The sequence below is a fragment of the Moschus berezovskii genome, chromosome 12 (assembly GCF_049115385.1).
Source record: "Moschus berezovskii isolate FMDL1 chromosome 12, NW_MosBer_1.0, whole genome shotgun sequence".
In the NCBI taxonomy this organism is placed as follows: Eukaryota; Metazoa; Chordata; class Mammalia; order Artiodactyla; family Moschidae; genus Moschus; species Moschus berezovskii.
In genome coordinates this window covers 17,909,672-17,927,935 of record NC_142471.1, presented here as the reverse complement: position 1 = coordinate 17,927,935, position 18,264 = coordinate 17,909,672, and the positions used below count along the sequence as shown (strand labels likewise).

At 35.9% G+C, this 18,264-nt stretch overlaps 1 protein-coding gene across 2 annotated transcripts in view; it reads right to left on the bottom strand.

Annotated features, from left to right (window-relative positions):
* CABCOCO1 (ciliary associated calcium binding coiled-coil 1) overlaps positions 1-18,264 on the bottom strand; it is a 165,869-nt gene that overhangs the window by 117,090 nt on the left and 30,515 nt on the right. For both annotated transcript variants that reach the window (XM_055425652.2, XM_055425653.2), the window contains exon 3: positions 13,674-13,843. In XM_055425652.2, coding sequence (XP_055281627.1) covers positions 13,674-13,843 — 170 coding nt within the window. The remainder of the gene's footprint in view (positions 1-13,673; positions 13,844-18,264) is intronic.

Genomic DNA, 18,264 nt, shown 5'->3' with positions numbered 1-18,264 from the left:
ATATTCAGGACTGATTTCCTTTAGGATTGACTGCTTTGATCTCTGTGTTGTCCGAGGACTCTCAAGAGTCTTCTCCAGCACCGATTTTTTGACGCTCAGCCTTCCTTATATTCTCTCACATCCACACATGACTACTGGAAAAACCATAGCTTTAACTACACGGACCTTTGTTGGCAAAGTGATGCCTCTGCTTTTTAATACACTGTCTAGGTTTCTCAAAGCTATTCTTCCAAGGAGCAAGCATCTTTTAATTTTGTGGCTGCAGTCACCATCCGCAGTGATTTTGGAGGACAAGAAAATGAAATCTGACACTGTTTCTACATTTTCCCCATCTATTTCCCGTGAAGTGATGGACAGGATGTCATGATCTTCACTTTTTGAATGCTGATTTTTAAGCCAGATTTTCACTCTCCTCTTTCACCTTCATCAAGAGGCTCTTTAGCTGCTCTTTACTTTCTGCCATTAAAAGTCGTATCATCTGCATATCTGAGTTTGTTGATATCTCTCCCCGCAATCTTGATTCCACCTTGGGATTCATCCATCCTGGCATTTCGCATGATGTACTCTGCATCTAAGTTCAGTTCATTCACTCAGTCATGTCTGACTCTTTGTGACCAAATGCACTGCAGCACACCAGGCTTCCCTGTCCATCACCAACTCCCAGAGTTTACCCAAACTAATGTCCATCGAGTCAGTGATGTAATCCAACCATCTCATCCTGTCATCCTCTTCTCCTCCTGCCTTCAATGTTTCCCAGTATCAGGGTCTTTTCAAATGACTCAGTTCTTCGCATCAAGTGACCAAAGTATTGGAGTTTCAGCTTTAGTGTCAGTCCTTCCAATGAATATTCTGGACTGATTTCCTTTAAGATTGACTGGTTGGATCTCCTTGCTGTCCAAGGGACTCTCAAGAGCCTTTTCCAACACCACAGTTCAAAAGCATCAATTCTTTGGCGCTCAGCTTTCTTTATAGTCCAACTCTTACATCCATACATGACTACTGGAAAAACCACAGATTTGACTAGATGGACTTTTGTTGGCAAAGCAATGTCTCTGCTTTTTAATATGCTCTCTAGGTTGGTCATAACTTTTCTTCCAAGGAGTAAGTGTCTTTTAATTTCATGGCTGCAGTCACCATCTGCAGTGATTTTAGAACCCCCCAAAATAGTCTCTCAGTTTCCCCATCTATTTGCGAGGAAGTGATGGGACCTGAATGCCATGATCTTAGTTTTCTGAATGTTGAGCTTTAAGCCAACTTTTTCACTCTCCTCTTTCACTTTCATCAAGAGGCTTTTTAGTTCTTCTTTGGTTTCTGCCATAAGAGTGGTATCATGTGCATATCTGAGGTTATTTGGTATTTCTCTTGGCAATCTTGATTCCAGCTCATGCTTCATCAGCCTGGCATTTTGCATGATGTACTCTGTATATAAGTTAAATGAGCAGGGTGCCAGTATACTGCCTTGACGTACTCCTTTCCCAATTTGGATCCAGTCTGTTGTTCCATGTCCAGTTCTAACTGTTGCTTCTTGACCTGCATAGATTTCTCAGGAGGCAGGTCAGGTGTTCTGGTATTCCCATCTCTTTAAGAATTTTCCATAGTTTGTTGTGATCCACACAATCAAAGGTTTCAGTGTAGTCAATAAAGCAGAAATAGATATATTTCTGGAACTCTCTTGCTTCTTCAATGATCCAACGGATGTTGGCAATTTGATCTCTGGTTCCTCTGCCTTTTCTAAATCCAGCTTGTACATCTGGAATTTCTTGGTTCAGGTACTGTTGAACCTAGTGTGAAGGATTTTGAGCATAATCTTGCTGGCACGTGACATGAGTACAATTGTATGGTAATTTGAACATTCTTTGGCATTGCCTTTCTTTGGGATTGGAATGAAAACTGACCTTTTCCAGTCCTATGGCCACTGATTTTTCTAAATTTACTGGCATACTAAGTATAGCACATTAACAGCATCATCTTTTAGGATTTCAAATAGTTCAGCTTGAACTCCATCATCTCCACTAGCTTTGTTTGCAGTAATGCTTCCTAAGACCCACTTGACTTCACACTACAGGATGTCTGGCTCTGTGAGTGATTACACCATCATGGTTGTCTGGGTCACTAAGAGCGTTTTTGTACAGTTCTGTGTATTCTTGCCACCTTTCTTAATCCCTTCTGCTTCTGCTAGGCCCTTGCCATTTTTGTCCTTTATAGTGCCTATCTTCGCATGAAAGATTCCCTTGGTATCTCCAATTTTCTTAAAGAGAGCTCTAGTTTTTCCCATTCTGCTTTTTTCCTCTATTTCTTTGCATTCTTGACTTAAGAAGGCTTTCTTCTCTCCGTGCCATTCTCTGGAACTCTGCCTTCAATTTGGAATATCTTTCCCTTTCTCCCTTGCCTTTTGCTTCTCTTCTATTCTCAGCTATTTGGAAGGACTCCTCAGACAACCACTTTGCTTTATTGCGTTTCTTTTGGTTTTGCATTGTATTGGTTTTGGTCACCACCTCCGGGACAATGTTATGAACCTCCATTCATAGTTCTTCAGTGACTCTCTATCAGATCTAGTCCTTTGAATCTATTTGTCACGTCCACTGTATAATCATAAAGGATTCATTTAGGTCCTACCCGAATGGCCTAGTGGTAATCTCTACTTTCTTCAATTTAAGCCTGAATTTTGCAATAAGGAGCTGATGATCTAGATACAGTCAGCTCCAGATCTTGTTTTTGCTGACTGTATAGAGGTTTTCTGTCTTAAGATGCATAGAATATAAACAATCTGATTTCAGTACATACCACCTGGTGATGTCCATGTGTAGAGTTGTCTCTTATGTTGTTGGAAGAGTGTTTGCTGTGACTAGTGCATTCTCTTTGCACAACATTAGCCTTTGCCCTGATTCATTTTGTACTCCAAAGCCAAACTTGCCTATTATTCCAGGTAACTCCTGATTTCCTACTTTTGCAGTCCAGTCCCCTGTGATGAAAAGGACATCTTTTTTGTGTGTTAGATCTAGGAGGTCTTGTAGGTCTTCATAAATAACAGTTCAACTTCAGCTTCTTTGGTATTACTGGTTGCCACACAGATCTGGATTACTGTGATGTTGAATGGTTTGCCTTGGAAAGAACTGAGATCATCCTGTCATTTTTGAGACTGCACCCAAGTGCTGCATTTTAAACTCTTTTGTTGACTATGAGGGCTATTCCGTTCTTTCTAAGGAATTCGTGCCCACAGTAGTAGATACAATGGTCATCTAAATTACATTTGCCCATCCCATCCATTTTCATTCACTGATTCCTAAAATGTCCATGTTCACTCTTGCCATCTCCTGTTTGACCACATCCAATTTACCTTGATTCACGGATTTAACATTCCAGGTTCCTATGCAATATTTTTCCTTACAGCACATGATTTCACTTTTATCCCGAGATACAACCACTACTGGGAATCCTTTTGTCTATGACCCAGCCTCTTCATTCTTTCTGTAGCTATTTCTCTGCTCTTCCCTAGTAGTATACTGGACACCTACCAACCTGGGAGGTTCATCTTTCAGTGTTATATATTTTTGCCTTTTCTTTTATTTTTTTTATACTGTTCATGGGGTTCTCAAGGCAAGAATAGTGAAGTGGTCTGTCATTCTCTTTTCCAGTGGACCATGTTTTGTCAGGCCCAAGCAGAAGACATTAAGAAGAGGTGGCAAGAATACACAGAAGAACTGTACAAAAAAGATCTTCATGACCAAGATAGTCATGATAACGTGATCACTGACCTAGAGCCAGACATCTTGGAATGTGAAGTCAAGTGGGCCTTAGAAAGGATCACTATGAACAAAGCTAGTGGAGGTGATGGAATTCCAGTTGAGCTATTTCAAATCTTGAAAGATGATGCTGTGAAAGTGCTGCACTCAATATGCCAGCACGTTGGGAGAACTCAGCAGTGGCCACAGGACTGGAAAAGGTCAGTCTTCATTCCAATCCCAAAGAAAGGCAATGCCAAAGAATGCTCAAACTACCGCACAATTTCACTCATCTCACACGCTAGTAAAGTCATGCTCAAAATTCTCCAAGCCAGGCTTCAGCAATATGTGAACCGTGAACTTCCAGATGTTCAAGCAGGTTTTAGAAAAGGCAGAGGCACCCGAGATCAAATTGCCAACATCTGCTGGATCATGGAGAAAGCAAGAGAGTTCCAGAAAAACATCTATTTCTGCTTCATTGACTATGCCAAAGCCTTTGACTGCGTGGATCACAATAAACTGTGGAACATTCTGAAAGAGATGGGCATACCGACCACCTGACTTGCCTCTTGAGAACCTGTGTGCAGGTCAGGAAGCAACAGTCAGAACTGGCCATGGAACAACAAACTGGTTCCAAATAGGAAAAGGAGTACGTCAAGGCTGTATATTGTTACCCTGCTTATTTAACTTATATGCAGAGTACATCATGAGGAACGCTGGGCTGGAAGAAGCACAAGCTGGAATCAAGATTTCTGGGAGAAATGTCAATAATCTCAGATATGCAGATGACACTACCCTTATGGCAGAAAGTGAAGAGGAACTCAAAAGCCTCTTGATGAAAGTGAAAGAGGAGAGTGAAAAGGTTGGCTTGAAGCTCAACATTCAGAAAACAAAGATCATGGCATCTGGTCCCATCACTTCATGGGAAATAGATGGGGAAACAGTGGAAGCAGTGTCAGACTTTATTTTTTGGGCTCCAAAATCACTGTGGATGCTGATTGTAGCCATGAATTGAAAAGACGCTTGCTCCTTGGAAGGAAAGTTATGACCAACCTTGATAGTATATTAAAAAGCAGAGACATTACTTTGCCAATAAAGGTCCATCTAGTCAAGGCTATGGTTTTTCCCGTGGTCATGTATGGATGTGAGTTGGACTGTGAAGAAAGCTGATCGCCAAAGAATTGATGCTTTTGAACTGTGGTGTTGGAAAAGACTCTTGAGAGTCCCTTGTACTGCAAGGAGATCCAACCAGTCCATTCTAAAGGAGATCAATCCGGGGTGTTCATTGGAAGGACTGATGGTAAAGCTGAAACTCCAATACTTTGACCACCTCATGCGACGAGTTGACTCACTGGAAAAGACTCTGATGCTGGGAAAGGCAGGGGCGGGAGGAGAAGGGGACGACAGAGAATGAGATGGCTGGATGGCATCACCGACTCTGTGGACATGAGTTTGAGTGAACTCCGGAAGTTGGTGATGGACAGGGAGGCCTGGCGTGCTGTGATTCATGGGGTCGCGGAGAGTCGGACACGACTGAGCAACTGAACTGAACTGAACTGAACTAGCAGAGACATGCCCTTCAGCTGCTCAAGGTAGCTGGATTACATGCATGGTTCCCTGGCTGTCCCACTGTTAGTCCTCCTTGAGCATTTAAACCGTCACTGGCCATCCAGTGTCAGTCAATGTGCAGTCAGGGGATTGAGGCAAAGGCGACGCTGGAATGGCTGGTAAGTGGGTCGGAGGAAGGCTGGAGCCAATGTTGGAGGATTCCCAGGAGCAGAGGGCACCCCAGCATCATGGCTGCCACTAGCTGCTTGGAGCCAACCTGCTACCCAGGAGCCACTGTCCACCATGGAGCTGATGCACCACCCAGAAGCCGTTGTCCACCAGTGGAGCTGATGTGCCGCCCAGGAGCTGCTGTCTGCTGTGGAGCCACTGTCTGCTCTGAAGCTGATCAGCTGCCCAGGAGTGAATAGTACCCAGGCCTATCCACTCCTGATGGTAGTCCTGGGGCCAGTCTGCCACCACCAGTGCTGTGCTGGTAATTGGGGCACTGGTCACTACCCTGCTCCTGTCTCTGTCTCTGGGGTGATCTTTGTGAAGCCACTTCCCAGGCCACCAATACTACTTCAAGTTGCCAAGGCCATGTTATCCCATGGCCATTTGCAGGTAGTTAATTATTTATTCAAGCATTAATTCATTTATTCAAATTATTTATTCAATCATTAATTTTCATCAGTATGGATTCATGGAAGTTAATTTTATACTTTGGATTATAATTCAATACTATGCTATCTTGTTCAGTTTGTTCTGTGGCTATTGGGAGCTTTTTCAGTTGGCTTCTCTATTCTCTGGGAATACTCCCACCACTCTTATTTTTAAGCACTTTTTTCTGGCCACTATAAGATACCCCACACTCACTTTTTATGTTCCCTGCTCTAGGCCTACAATCAGCCATTTTTCTAAGGAGCCCTGGTTCCTTTCATTGGAGAATGAAATTATAAACCAAGGCCTGAGTCCTGCGTGGTACGCTCATTGCTATTGGATATCGTTGCTTTTTGGCCCTCTTTGTGAATACAGCCGAGAAGTTTATGAATGTACGTTTACACTGAACTCTACAACTATTCATCTATATATTTCTTATGTTAAAAAAGAGTTCACACTGATGTTTTCAATTGATGTTTCTAATTTTTTGCTGTTTCAAACATTACTGCAACTAATGACTCTACATCTATGTCAGGTTATGTGTGTGCCATTGAATATGCAGGATAAGTTCCCAAAAGTTGAACTGCTGGGAAGAGACAATACATTTGTCAAAGATTTAATACATCTATAAATTTGATAGACAGCTGCTAGCCTACATTCCACAATGGGGCTTTTACTTCCATTAGCAACACAAGAGAGTACTTGTTTTCTTACAGCTTTGACAGCTGAAAATGCTACCAAAGTTTTACAGTTTTGTCAATTTGATATATGACAAATAACATTTTTGTGTAGTTTAATTAACATTTTTCTTATCTTTAAGACTGACCTTTTAAGAATCATTTGTATTTATTTAGTCATAGCCTTGATACACTCTTCTATTGCACTACTGGTCTTTTTCTTCTTGCTTTTGTATGCTCTTTTTTTATATTATAGAATTTGCTTGTTGATGTCTGAGATGCAATGTTTTCCCCAGGTTCTAATTTTTATTTTGGTATTTTTCCATTGCGGACTTTTGACTTTTATAAGTGAAATTTAAATTTATATCAAATATATATCAAATTTTATCTTTATGGCTTCAGAATTTTGAAGTATAAAGATCTTCCCCATCCAAGGTTGTAAATAAATTAAACCATGTTTTTCTCTAATATTTTTAAGGCTTCACTTAATTTAAAATTAAGCATTTGATCCATTTGCAATGTATTCTGGTTTATATTAACAGACAGACACAGGTTTGAATCCAATTTCATATTTTTCTTGATGGATACCTAGTTATCCCAGTATTATTTATTGAATAATTTATCTTTTCATCACAGATTTGAAATGTCATTTTACTGAATACTGAATCCTAATGATTAGTTAAATTGCTGTTCCGTTGGTCTATCTGTCTAGTGATTCACCACTGTGTTCAAATATTTGAGGTTTTCTGTTAATAAACTACAGAAGTACTACTACTAAGATAGGCTAAAGCTTATCACATTTTCTGAAGACAGTTTTTCTGGCTATTCGTACTGTTTATTTCCCATATTTTGTTAGAATCATCTTGCCTAGAAACTTACCCCTAGAGAAAAATATTAACAAAATACGGTTGGCATTTTTATTGGAATATTAATGCTATAAATTAACTTGATAAGACTTAACATCTTTATGATGTTGAGTCTTTCAAAGAATGTTGGAAGTTTTTCCAAATGTTAAAAACCTCCTGTGTGACTTTAAAAATGCTCTGAAGTTTTCTTCATATAGAGCTTCCACATTGCTTTTTTAAAGTTTATTCTTGCTTAGTCTTTTATTGTTGTTGTTGTTGTTAGAGCACATATTTTTCTCTCACTAAATCTTTTATACATAAATATTATGTTTTTATACATAAATATTTATGTACAAATATTCTTATACATAAATATTTTTTTAACATTATCATACAGTGAAATTCACTTTTCCTTTTGGTGTATAGTTCTAGAACGTTAACCATCACTACCATAAGGATACAGAAAAGGTACATCACCTCCAGAAACTCCCTCATGCTATCTTTTTATGTCCTCTCATCACCTCAACCTCTGGCAAACACTGATTTGTTCTCCACTGCTGTAGTTGTGACTTGTTGAGAATTTCCCATAGATGTAATCATACAAAATACAATCTTTTAAGACTGACTTCTTTAACTCAGTATGATGCTATTGAGACTCATTCAAATTGTTGTATCATGGCTCAACAACTTTCACTGCTGAGTAGTGTTCCATTATATGGATATACCATAGTTTACTTACCTGTTTATCCACTGATAGATATTTGAATTTGTTTTTACTTTTGAGCACTTATGAACAGAGCTGCTAGACAACATTCATGCACAGGTTTTTGTGTGAAAATATGATTTTCTTTCTTTAGAGTAATGAATGTTTCTTTAGAGAAGGATGAATGGGATATAATTTTCTAAGAAACTGCCAACTATTGTACAGAGTGGCTGTGCCATTTTGTATCTCCACAGAAGAACAAGAGTTCTCGATGCTCTGAATCCTTGTCAGCACTTGATATTGTCAGTATTTTTTATTTTACCCATTCTAACAGATGTGTAATGGTATCACAGTGGTTTTATTACATTTCCCTAATGACTAATGATGTTGAACTTCTTTTCAGGAGTTTATTTGCTATCCTTACATATCTTCTTCGGTGAAGCATCTGTTCAGATTATTTGCCCTTTTTTTTTAAAAAAGATAAACTTTATTTTGTAAAAGATTTGCATTTATAGAAAAATTACAAAAATAGTATTGAGAATTCTTGCCAACCCTCCATAAATTTTCTCTTATTTTTAATATCAAACATTATCATGGTATATTTATTACTACTAATAAACCAAATTTAAACATTACAATGACCTAAAGCCCATATTTTATTAATTTCCATAATTTTTACTTAATATTCCAGGACATCATCCAGGACACCAATTACATTTGGTTGTCACGCCCCGTAGGTCCCCCGAGATTGATAGTTTCTCTGATTTTTCTTGTTTGTAATAACCTTGTCACAGTTTGGAGAGGACCGGTCAAATATTTTGTACAATGTTCCTCAATTTATTTTGCCTGATGGTTAAACAGAAGTTATGGGTTTTGATGGCTTTGTCCATTTCTAATAGGATTTTTTTCCTTATTGCTGTGTTTTGACAGTTCTTTATCATTATAGATACAAGCCTTTTTTCAGATATGTGATTTGCAAATATAGTTTTCCCTGTCTGCAACTTTTCATTCTTTTAACAATGACTTTCATAAAACAAAAGTTTTAAAATCTGATGAAGTCCAATTTATAAATTTTTCTTTTATAGGTACTGTTTTGGGGTTCACATCTAAGAACTTCTTGATAACCCCAAATCATAAAGATTTTCTCTTATGTTTTATTATAAAAGATGTATAGTTTTATATTTCAAGTATATAACAATTAGAATTAACTTGCATCAGGTGAAAAGTTTAGACTGAAGTGCACTCTTTTCAGTATAGATGAGCAATTGTTTCAATACATTTATTGAAAAGGAGACTTGGTTCCACTGAATTACTTTTGTATAGTTATCAAAAAGTCAGATGACCATTTTTCTATTTCTGAATTCTGTCTTGTTTCATTGATACATGTGTTTATCCCTTCACTAATTCCACACTGACTTCATTACTATTTAACTATATAGTAATTCTTAAACTGAGTGTTAAACCTTATGCAACTTTACTCTTATTTTTCAAAAAATTTTTAGCTGTTTTAGGTCCTTGGCCTTTCCATATAAATTTTAAAATCAGTGAGTATGTCTTGAAAAAATCCTGCTGGCATTTGGATTGATACTGCATTAAATCTACGTATCAATTTGGGAAGACATCTTTATCATGTGGAAACTTCTAATCCAAAAACACAGTATGTTTTTTCATTTGTTTAGGTTTTATTTTTATCATCATTTTGTAGTTTTTAGCATACAGATTGTACATATTTTGTTAGATTTATACTTTTGTATCAATACTTCTATCATTTTTGAGTTATTGTAAATGATATTGTTTGTTAAAAATTTGGTATATAATATTGCTAGTATATTGAAATACAACTGACTTTTGAGTTTTGACCTTCTTCCTGCAACATTGCTAAATTCATTAGTTCTAGGAATTTTTTTTATTTTATGGAATTTACTATATAGAGAATCATTTCATCTGACAAGAGGGACTGTATAATTCCCTCCTTTCCAGTCTGCCTATGTTTTATTTCTTTTTCTCACTATACTGCACTTATTGCTAAGACTCTAATTCTTATGTTGAATAGGATTCTTACCTTGACCCTGATCTTACGAGGAAAGAATTTTGCTTTTCACCACTAAGTATGATCGTGGCTTTTTTGTAGATGTCTTTTATAAGGTTGACAAAAACCACATCTTTTCTTAACTTTCTGACTTTAAAAACAATGAATGGATGTTGTACTTAGTCAAATGCTGTCTTTGCATCCATTTACATGATCATGTGCTTTTTTCTTCTTTCAATTTTTCACATGAATCAGATTTTCAACACTGAATCATTCAGCATTGAATTTCTGGTATAAAGCTCAACTGGTCATCTATATTATTTTTGTATGAATTGCCTGATTAATTCTGACAATATTTTGTTGAGATGCTTTTATGTTCATTAGGGACATTGCTAATTTCTTCTCCTCCTTTTACTCCTACTTCCCCCCACCTTTCCTCAACTTTTTCCCTTTCCCCTCACCCCTCCTTCTTCTCTTTGTCAGGTTTTGGTATGAAGATAATTTTAGCCTCACAAAATGAGTTACAAAGAGTTCCTTCCTCTGTTATTCCTGGAAGATATCATATATAATTGGTGGTATTTCTTCATTAAATGTTTAACAATTTCCAATAGAAACATCTGGGCCTAAAGAATTTTTTCCAATAGTTCTTGGCAACAAATTTAATTTTTTCAATAGTTATGGGACTATCAAGATATCTTGGTGAATTTTATTAGTTTGAGGTTTCTGAAAACTGGTCAGTTACTTCTGTTTTCTAATGTACGTATAATTAACATTCTCTTATTATTCTGTTAATGTCTGCAAAATCCTTAGTGATATCCTTTTTTATACTTAATAATAATAACAACCTGTACCTTCCATCTTTTTTCTTAGTCAGTTTTGCTTCATGTTTATCTATTTTGATCTTATCAAAGATGCAGGTTTTTGTTTCACTGATTTTCTCTATTGGTTTTCCATTTTCAATGTCATTGACTTCTGTTTATTATTTCTCTTTTCTGCTTGATCCATGCTCTATTCATTTACTTAAAAATCTCCCCTAATATCTGTTGAGACTTTCTCTTTGATTCATGGACTATTAAGAATTGTGCTGTTCAATATCCAAGTGTTTGGAGATTTCCCTTACATATTTCTGTTGTTAATTATTTGTTTAATTCCATGATGGTCAGAAAACATATTTGTATGGTTTCAATTAAACTTAAGGTTGTTACATGACCCAGGATATGATCCACCTTGATGAGTGTGCCATACACACTTGAAAGCATGACTATTCTGTTGTTTTGGGGTATACTGTTCTATAAATGGCAATTAGATCCAGATGGTTGATGTTTTTCTTTTGGTTTACCTTATTTGTGACCTAGTTAGCCTCTTGAATTTACAGGTCTATGTCTTCTGCTAAATTTGGGATGTTTTCAACTACTGCTTTTTCAAATGCTTGTTTAGCACTGTACTCTTTCTCCTATCCTTTTGGGACTCTGAATGATATGTATATTAGAACTTCTGTTGTTCATAGGTCCTTGAGGTTTTGTTCATTTGTTTATCAATCTTTTTTTTTCCTCTGTATTGCACAGATTGGATAATCTCTATTGCGCTTCCATCTTTAAGTTCACTGATTTTTCCTTTGTTTCCATTCTGTTATTGATTCCATTCAGTGAGATTTTAATTTTGGTCATTGTACAATTTGGTTGGTTCTAAAATTTTGTTTCTTGATTATACCTTCTGTTTCTTTCATGATTCTTTATATTTTAATGTTTGTTTCAACAATGTTCACAACAGTTCTTTTAAGCTCTTGTAGCTGTTTTGAAGTCTTTGTCATCTAATCTCAATATCCATTTCATCTTATTGTTGGTATCTAGTTATTAATATTTTCCATGCAGAATGAGATCCACACAGTTGTCTGCCTAGCAATTTTGACAATAGTATTGAAAGAATGTTTTGAGACCTGTAGTACTCAAAGACTCCACAGATATTTGTGTTATGAGGGAAAAAACAGCCAAAGTCTGTTTTTGTGATGATTTACTAAGAATTCTTTTTTGGAAGATTATATTTCAACAACTGACACTGAACCAATGTTATATTATTTATCAGAGCTCTTAATAAAATAGTACTGGAAAAGACTGAATTCTCAAAACTAACTACCTAAGACCTCAGTTTTTGTTTTAGTTTTATATTAGATACAGAATAATCTGAAATCAGTGAGTTAACATCATACAATATTTCTCATTGTCAAGTATAATTAATTTTTTTCTAATGTTTAACATGGCACCACATACCTAAGTAAAGAAAAAATGAAATTCTCCTATTTGCAGAGAAGGAAAAATATGGATTTCTCTTCCTCACATACAAAAACTACCAATTCTTCCCTTGTTAAGAGTGATGACGAGCTGGAAGAATACATAGGGTATGAGTGATTCCTCAATTAATTTTGCTAACACAGTATTTCCCCTGCTTCTGAACAGTTAGAAAATGATACAAGGACCAAAATAAGCTTTGTGTGACCAAAAGTCCTCCATAAACTTTACTAGGACAATGGTGACAATTCTTTAGGGGTGGAAAGGTCTTCTACCTCCCCAAATTTTTTAAAAAAGGAAACTAAAAACAAGCAAATAATCAGAAGAAGAGAAGAGACAAAATGGAAGGAGGAGGAAATGAAGGAAGGAAGCAAAGCTGTCTTCCACAGACACAAGCAGGTCTTTCAGTGGCGTTAGAAACACCTTGACATTTATTGTGTTCATGGTCTTTTGATTATACAGTAAGATTCATGTTCTAGTTCTGCCATTTACCAACTATGCACCTTGGACTGCTTGCTCAACTTTGATATAGCGGTTATGATACCCCACCTGCAGTTGTTCTGCATTTTATAATGTATGTTGAAGATTAGAACCAAACATACTGCCTAGCACAAAGTTGGCAATAAGTAATGACAGATTTCTTTCTTTTCCTCCTTTCAAGAAAGTAACTCTGTTTATTCTCAAACAAAACTCATCACATTTAAAACTGCTCCAAGGAAGAATTTCCAAATTTCCTGTAGTAACTCATTTCAGTAAATTAAAAAACTCACAAAATCTAAGTGTATGGGACTAATGTCTATTTCACGGGGGCTTTGATACTGACCAAAGTACCTCCTCTTAACAGCAAACCTGATAGTACAGTAATATTTAAATGTAAGATAAGATGAAAACAGCTCAAATAATAAAAAATATCTAGATAAATCTGAATTACTTGACATTTTTGGGATGATGACACTGATGAGATTTCAAAATTAAAGTAACATATCTGGCAAATTCATTATTAAGAGAACATTAACCTTGTTAAGTATTAACGCTTTACAACTTAATGAAGTTATTAAGTATATTCTTGTTATATATACCCAAGGAAAAAACACAGAATTTTCATTGTAGGATTTATAATAAAATTAGGAGCTTTTGCTTGAGAAAATTCATTTAGACAGTGGACTAAATTTTCTTTTTTTAAAAAAAGAAAAAGTAATGTACTTACTTCTAAGATTATGAAGTAGCATATCTAGTAAAGTCATAAATTTTGAATACTGAATAACAGAAAAGTCCATTCCTTTTGCCCACAAAAATCCAGATACATAATAATCTAGTAGACTGGCTTCCTTTAGACAGGTTTGAAGATTTTTGAAATTCAAAAACTTTTCTAGTTTCCTGTAACAAGAAAAATCCAGATATTAAAATTGATTAAACATTGAACAGTTCCTTTTCTAAGTTTTGAAAGCAGATACTTTTCTTGAATGAAGATTCTATAATGATCATAATCTAAAAAATCCATGATTATATCAAAATCCTAAATCCAAAACAGCATTCAAAAGAGAGAGCACATGAAAATTCTTATTATTCTTTTTCCACTTCCTCTTTCTTCTTGTGCTAAATTTCTCTCTTCCCCTCTCTTCTATTTTTTTTTTTTAATTGGAGGAAAACTGCTTTACAATGTTGTGCTGGTTTCTGCCATTGAATATGTGAATCAGTCATAATTATACATATATCTCTTCTCTCTTGAGCCTCCCCTTTCCCTTCTCTCTGTGTAGGTCATCACAGAGTACCAGGTTGGGCTCCCTATGATATACAGCAACTTCTCACCAGCTATTCATGTTGATGCTACTTTCTCCATTCATCCCACTCTTTCTCTCTCCCTTTCCCACCATGTTTACAAGTCCATTCTCTACATCTGTGTCTCCATTCCTTCCCTGCAAATAGGTTCATTGATATGTTTTTCTAAATTCCTTATATATGGGTTAATACATTAATTTGTTTTTTCTTTCTGATTTACTTCACTCTGTAGGCTCTAGGTTCACCCACCTCACTAGAACTGACTCAAATTCATTTTTTATAGCTGGGTAATATTCCATTGTATATACGTACCACATCTTCTTCATCCATTCATCAGTTGATGGACATCTAGGTTGCTTCCAGGTCCTGGCTATTGTAAATAGTGCTGCAATGAACATTGCAGTACATATGCCTTTTAGAACTGTGGTTCTATCAGGGAATATGTCCAGTAGTGGGGGTCATATGGTATATTTAGTCCTATTTTTTTAAGGAATCTCTGAACTGTTCTTCATAATGGCTATATCAGTTTACATTCCCACCAACAGTTGTCGGGACGTTCCTTTTTCTCTTATTTATCTCTGAAGTAAAATGTAGTAACTTTTTCTTTTCTTTCAAATTCAATGTCTTTTTCCATTTATACAATCAAGTTTCTTTTACTTCTGACAGTGTTCTGGAACTGGATTGGTAAATATTTATTGTTTTCCTTTTTACGAATTTAAATTATGTATGTTTTACTCAATTTTTCTAATACCGTAATTTTATCTTCAAAAAAATTTAAATCAATTTCCTTTACATTTTATATGCTTTTCTCATTACTGTCTTCTGTGTCCCTTGTATTTTCAGCATTGTTAATTCTCCCTTGGGCTACTTATAAATTTCACTTCTGTGAGATTTCTCCTTCTCTACTTTTAAAAAAAAAAAGCTTCATCACCTTTTATTTCTTTTTATCTCTACCTTCATTTTTTTGTATCTATGTCTTATGTTCTTGTGACTACTTCACAAGAGTTCTTAATTCATGATAAATATTTGAGCTTATCTTTTTGTCTGTCATGGCCCTATTTTGCTGGTGTTCTTCCTTTGTCTGACATTTCTTTTTTCTATTCTTCATTTTTATCCTCGCAATGTCTTTGTATGTATGCTGCTGCTAAGTCACTTCAGTCGTGTCCGACTCTGTGCGACCCCATAGACGGAAGCCCACCAGGCTCCCCCGTCCCTGGGATTCTCCAGGCAAGAACACTGGAGTGGGTTGCCATTTCCTTCTCCAATGTGTGAAAGTGAAAAGTGAAAGTGAAGTCGCTCAGTCGTGTCCGACCCTTAGCAACCCCACGGACTGCAGCCTACCAGGCTCCTCCATCCATGGGATTTTCTAGGCAATAGTACTGGAGTGGCTTGCCACTGTATGTATACTCCTAGTTTAATGCTCAAACCTGGTCATATTACAAGCCATTTTCTACATGAAACAAGTTTATGTCAATTATTCTACTTTTTAGCCTTTATTCAATTAGTGGGAAAAGTGAAAAATGTAGAATAGGTTCTCCTTATTACCACACAATCTATTTCTTATAGATATAGGAAGTATCTGCTCCAAGCCTTATAATATAGTCCTGCTGTTGCAAACAATTGTTCTTGGAATGGTACTTCAGGGTTTTCTCTTCACATGGGAGAATAAGTATATTTTTTAAACTCATTCTCAGATCATCAACTATGTGATCCTCCTTGTACTTTTCCCCACACTTCTGATTGATCTACCACGTTTCTGGCAGGCATACTCACATTTTGCAGTCTGGACTTTCATTCTCCTTGTTAGTACAGAGATGGAATTGATATTTCCTTGATGCTTATATGTGATTTTTGAGGGAGAAAGAGTGTGTCTGTGTGTGTGTGTTTCTCTGTGTGACAACTTTATAGAGCTATTTTTTTAAAAACATAGTCATTATTTATAATACTGAAACAAATTATATGATCAGAATACAGCAAGATTAAACAAGTGTGGGAAAAAATAAAGCTGATGTTATGTTTAACACACTCTCATCCAACTCACAAACATTTCATTTACAGTGGTATCAGGGTAGACCCCAATCCCCAAAGTGAGATCTGAGTCTTTTCACAGTAATCATATCTCCCTTCTCATAATACTATATAATGCCTTTCCGTATACGGCATTCGTTATAATTATTGACCTACAGTGGGTACTGTCCTAAATTGTTCTAGTTAATGCATAACTAAAGGTAAGGTTAATTTTTTTCTGCAGAACAAAAATCAAAAGCTTAAATTAGCTTTGACTGCTACTGGCAGTTGTTTTATAAGAAAAATCAGTCCGAAGATTAAGCCTTACTTCCTGATACTTTTGAGTCAACCAACACTGTAGTTACTCTCTCTCAATGTCCCACTATGTGATAGTTTACATACACACATATGTGTAAATATGCATAAGCTTTATTTTTAAGACAATACAATCAGTTTTTATGTTACAAGCAAATAAAAGCATGTACAACTGATAAATTTTGTCAAGCAGAGAAATTAAATGATAGATACAGAAAAGAATGGGCAGGCACTCTAGGGAAGGAGGTTATCTTACTAGCCAGCCATCTTCTATTTGCATTGGATATCAGTCAGCAAGATTCATTTTTCAATGTTTATAGTACCACTTAGTCTTAAGTGAAAAGCAGTAAGGAAACTTCTATAGTAGTAAAAACTTGTAGTATTTTAATAGAATCAATAAATAGGCCAGGGAACAGGTAGAAAACAAAGAAACAGACCAAATATATATGGAAACAGGAATATGAGAGGTAGTATTTCAAAATCAGTAAGGGAAGTACGAATTGTTCAAGAATGATGCTAGTTTATTCCAATATAAAATAAAAAGTTAAAAAAAATGATGCTGGCAGCACAAGCTAGCCACATAGAAAATAAAATAATACTTCAACCAATACATGGATTAACTAAAACAAACCCAGTAGCATTTTATTCTGAATTATATTCTTAAAGCTTTGGTTTTTTGTAGGGAGAGGGGAAATTTACAATAAGAGTGTATTTGTTTAAGAAACAGTTTTTGAACAGCAACTCTTCTTATTTTCTTTGCTATCAAAGCTTTTATTTTATGAAGTTTAAATTATTTCTCTGATTTACTACGCTAGATGTATACTCTAACATCTAATTGCTATAATCTGCATTTCGAATGTTTTCATAAAATTTTTTTCCATTACTGACTTGATTTTCAGCAAGATAAGTTCTATACTGTATTTATTCTTTTCCTTTATTTTTTTATTGAAGGATAATTTCTTTACAGAATTCTGTTGTTTTCTGTCAAGCCTCAACATGAGTCAGCCATAGGTATACATATGTCCCCTCTTTTTTAAACCTCATTCCCATCTCCCTCCCCATCCCATCCCTCTAGACTGATATAGAGTCCCTGTTTGAGTTTCCTGAAGCATACAAGAAATTCCCATTGGCTATCTATTTTAGATATGGTAATGTAAGTTTCCATGTTACTCTTTCCATACATCTCAACCCTCTCCTCCCTTCTCCCCATGTCCTTAGGTCTATTCTGTATGTCTGTTTCTCCATTGTGGCCCTGCAAATAAATTATTCAGTTATCATTTTTCTAGATTCCGTATATATGCATTAGAATAGGATATTTATCATTCTCTTTCTGACTCACTTCACTCGGCATAACAGGTTCTAGGTTCATCCACCTCGTCAGAACTGACTCAAATGTGTTCCTTTTTATGGCTAAGTAATGTTCCATTGTGTATATGTACCACAATTCTTTATCCATTTATCTGTCGATGAATATCAAGGTTGCTTCCATATTCTACCTATTGTAAATAGTGCTGCAATGAACAGTGCGATACATGTACCTTTCAAAATTTTGGTTTCATCAGGTTATATGCCCAGGAGTGAGATTGCTGAGTCATATGGTGGTTTTATTCCTAGTTTTCTAAGGAATCTCAATACCATTGTCTATAGTTGCTGTATCAATTTACATTCCCACCAACACTGCAAGAGCATTCCCTTTT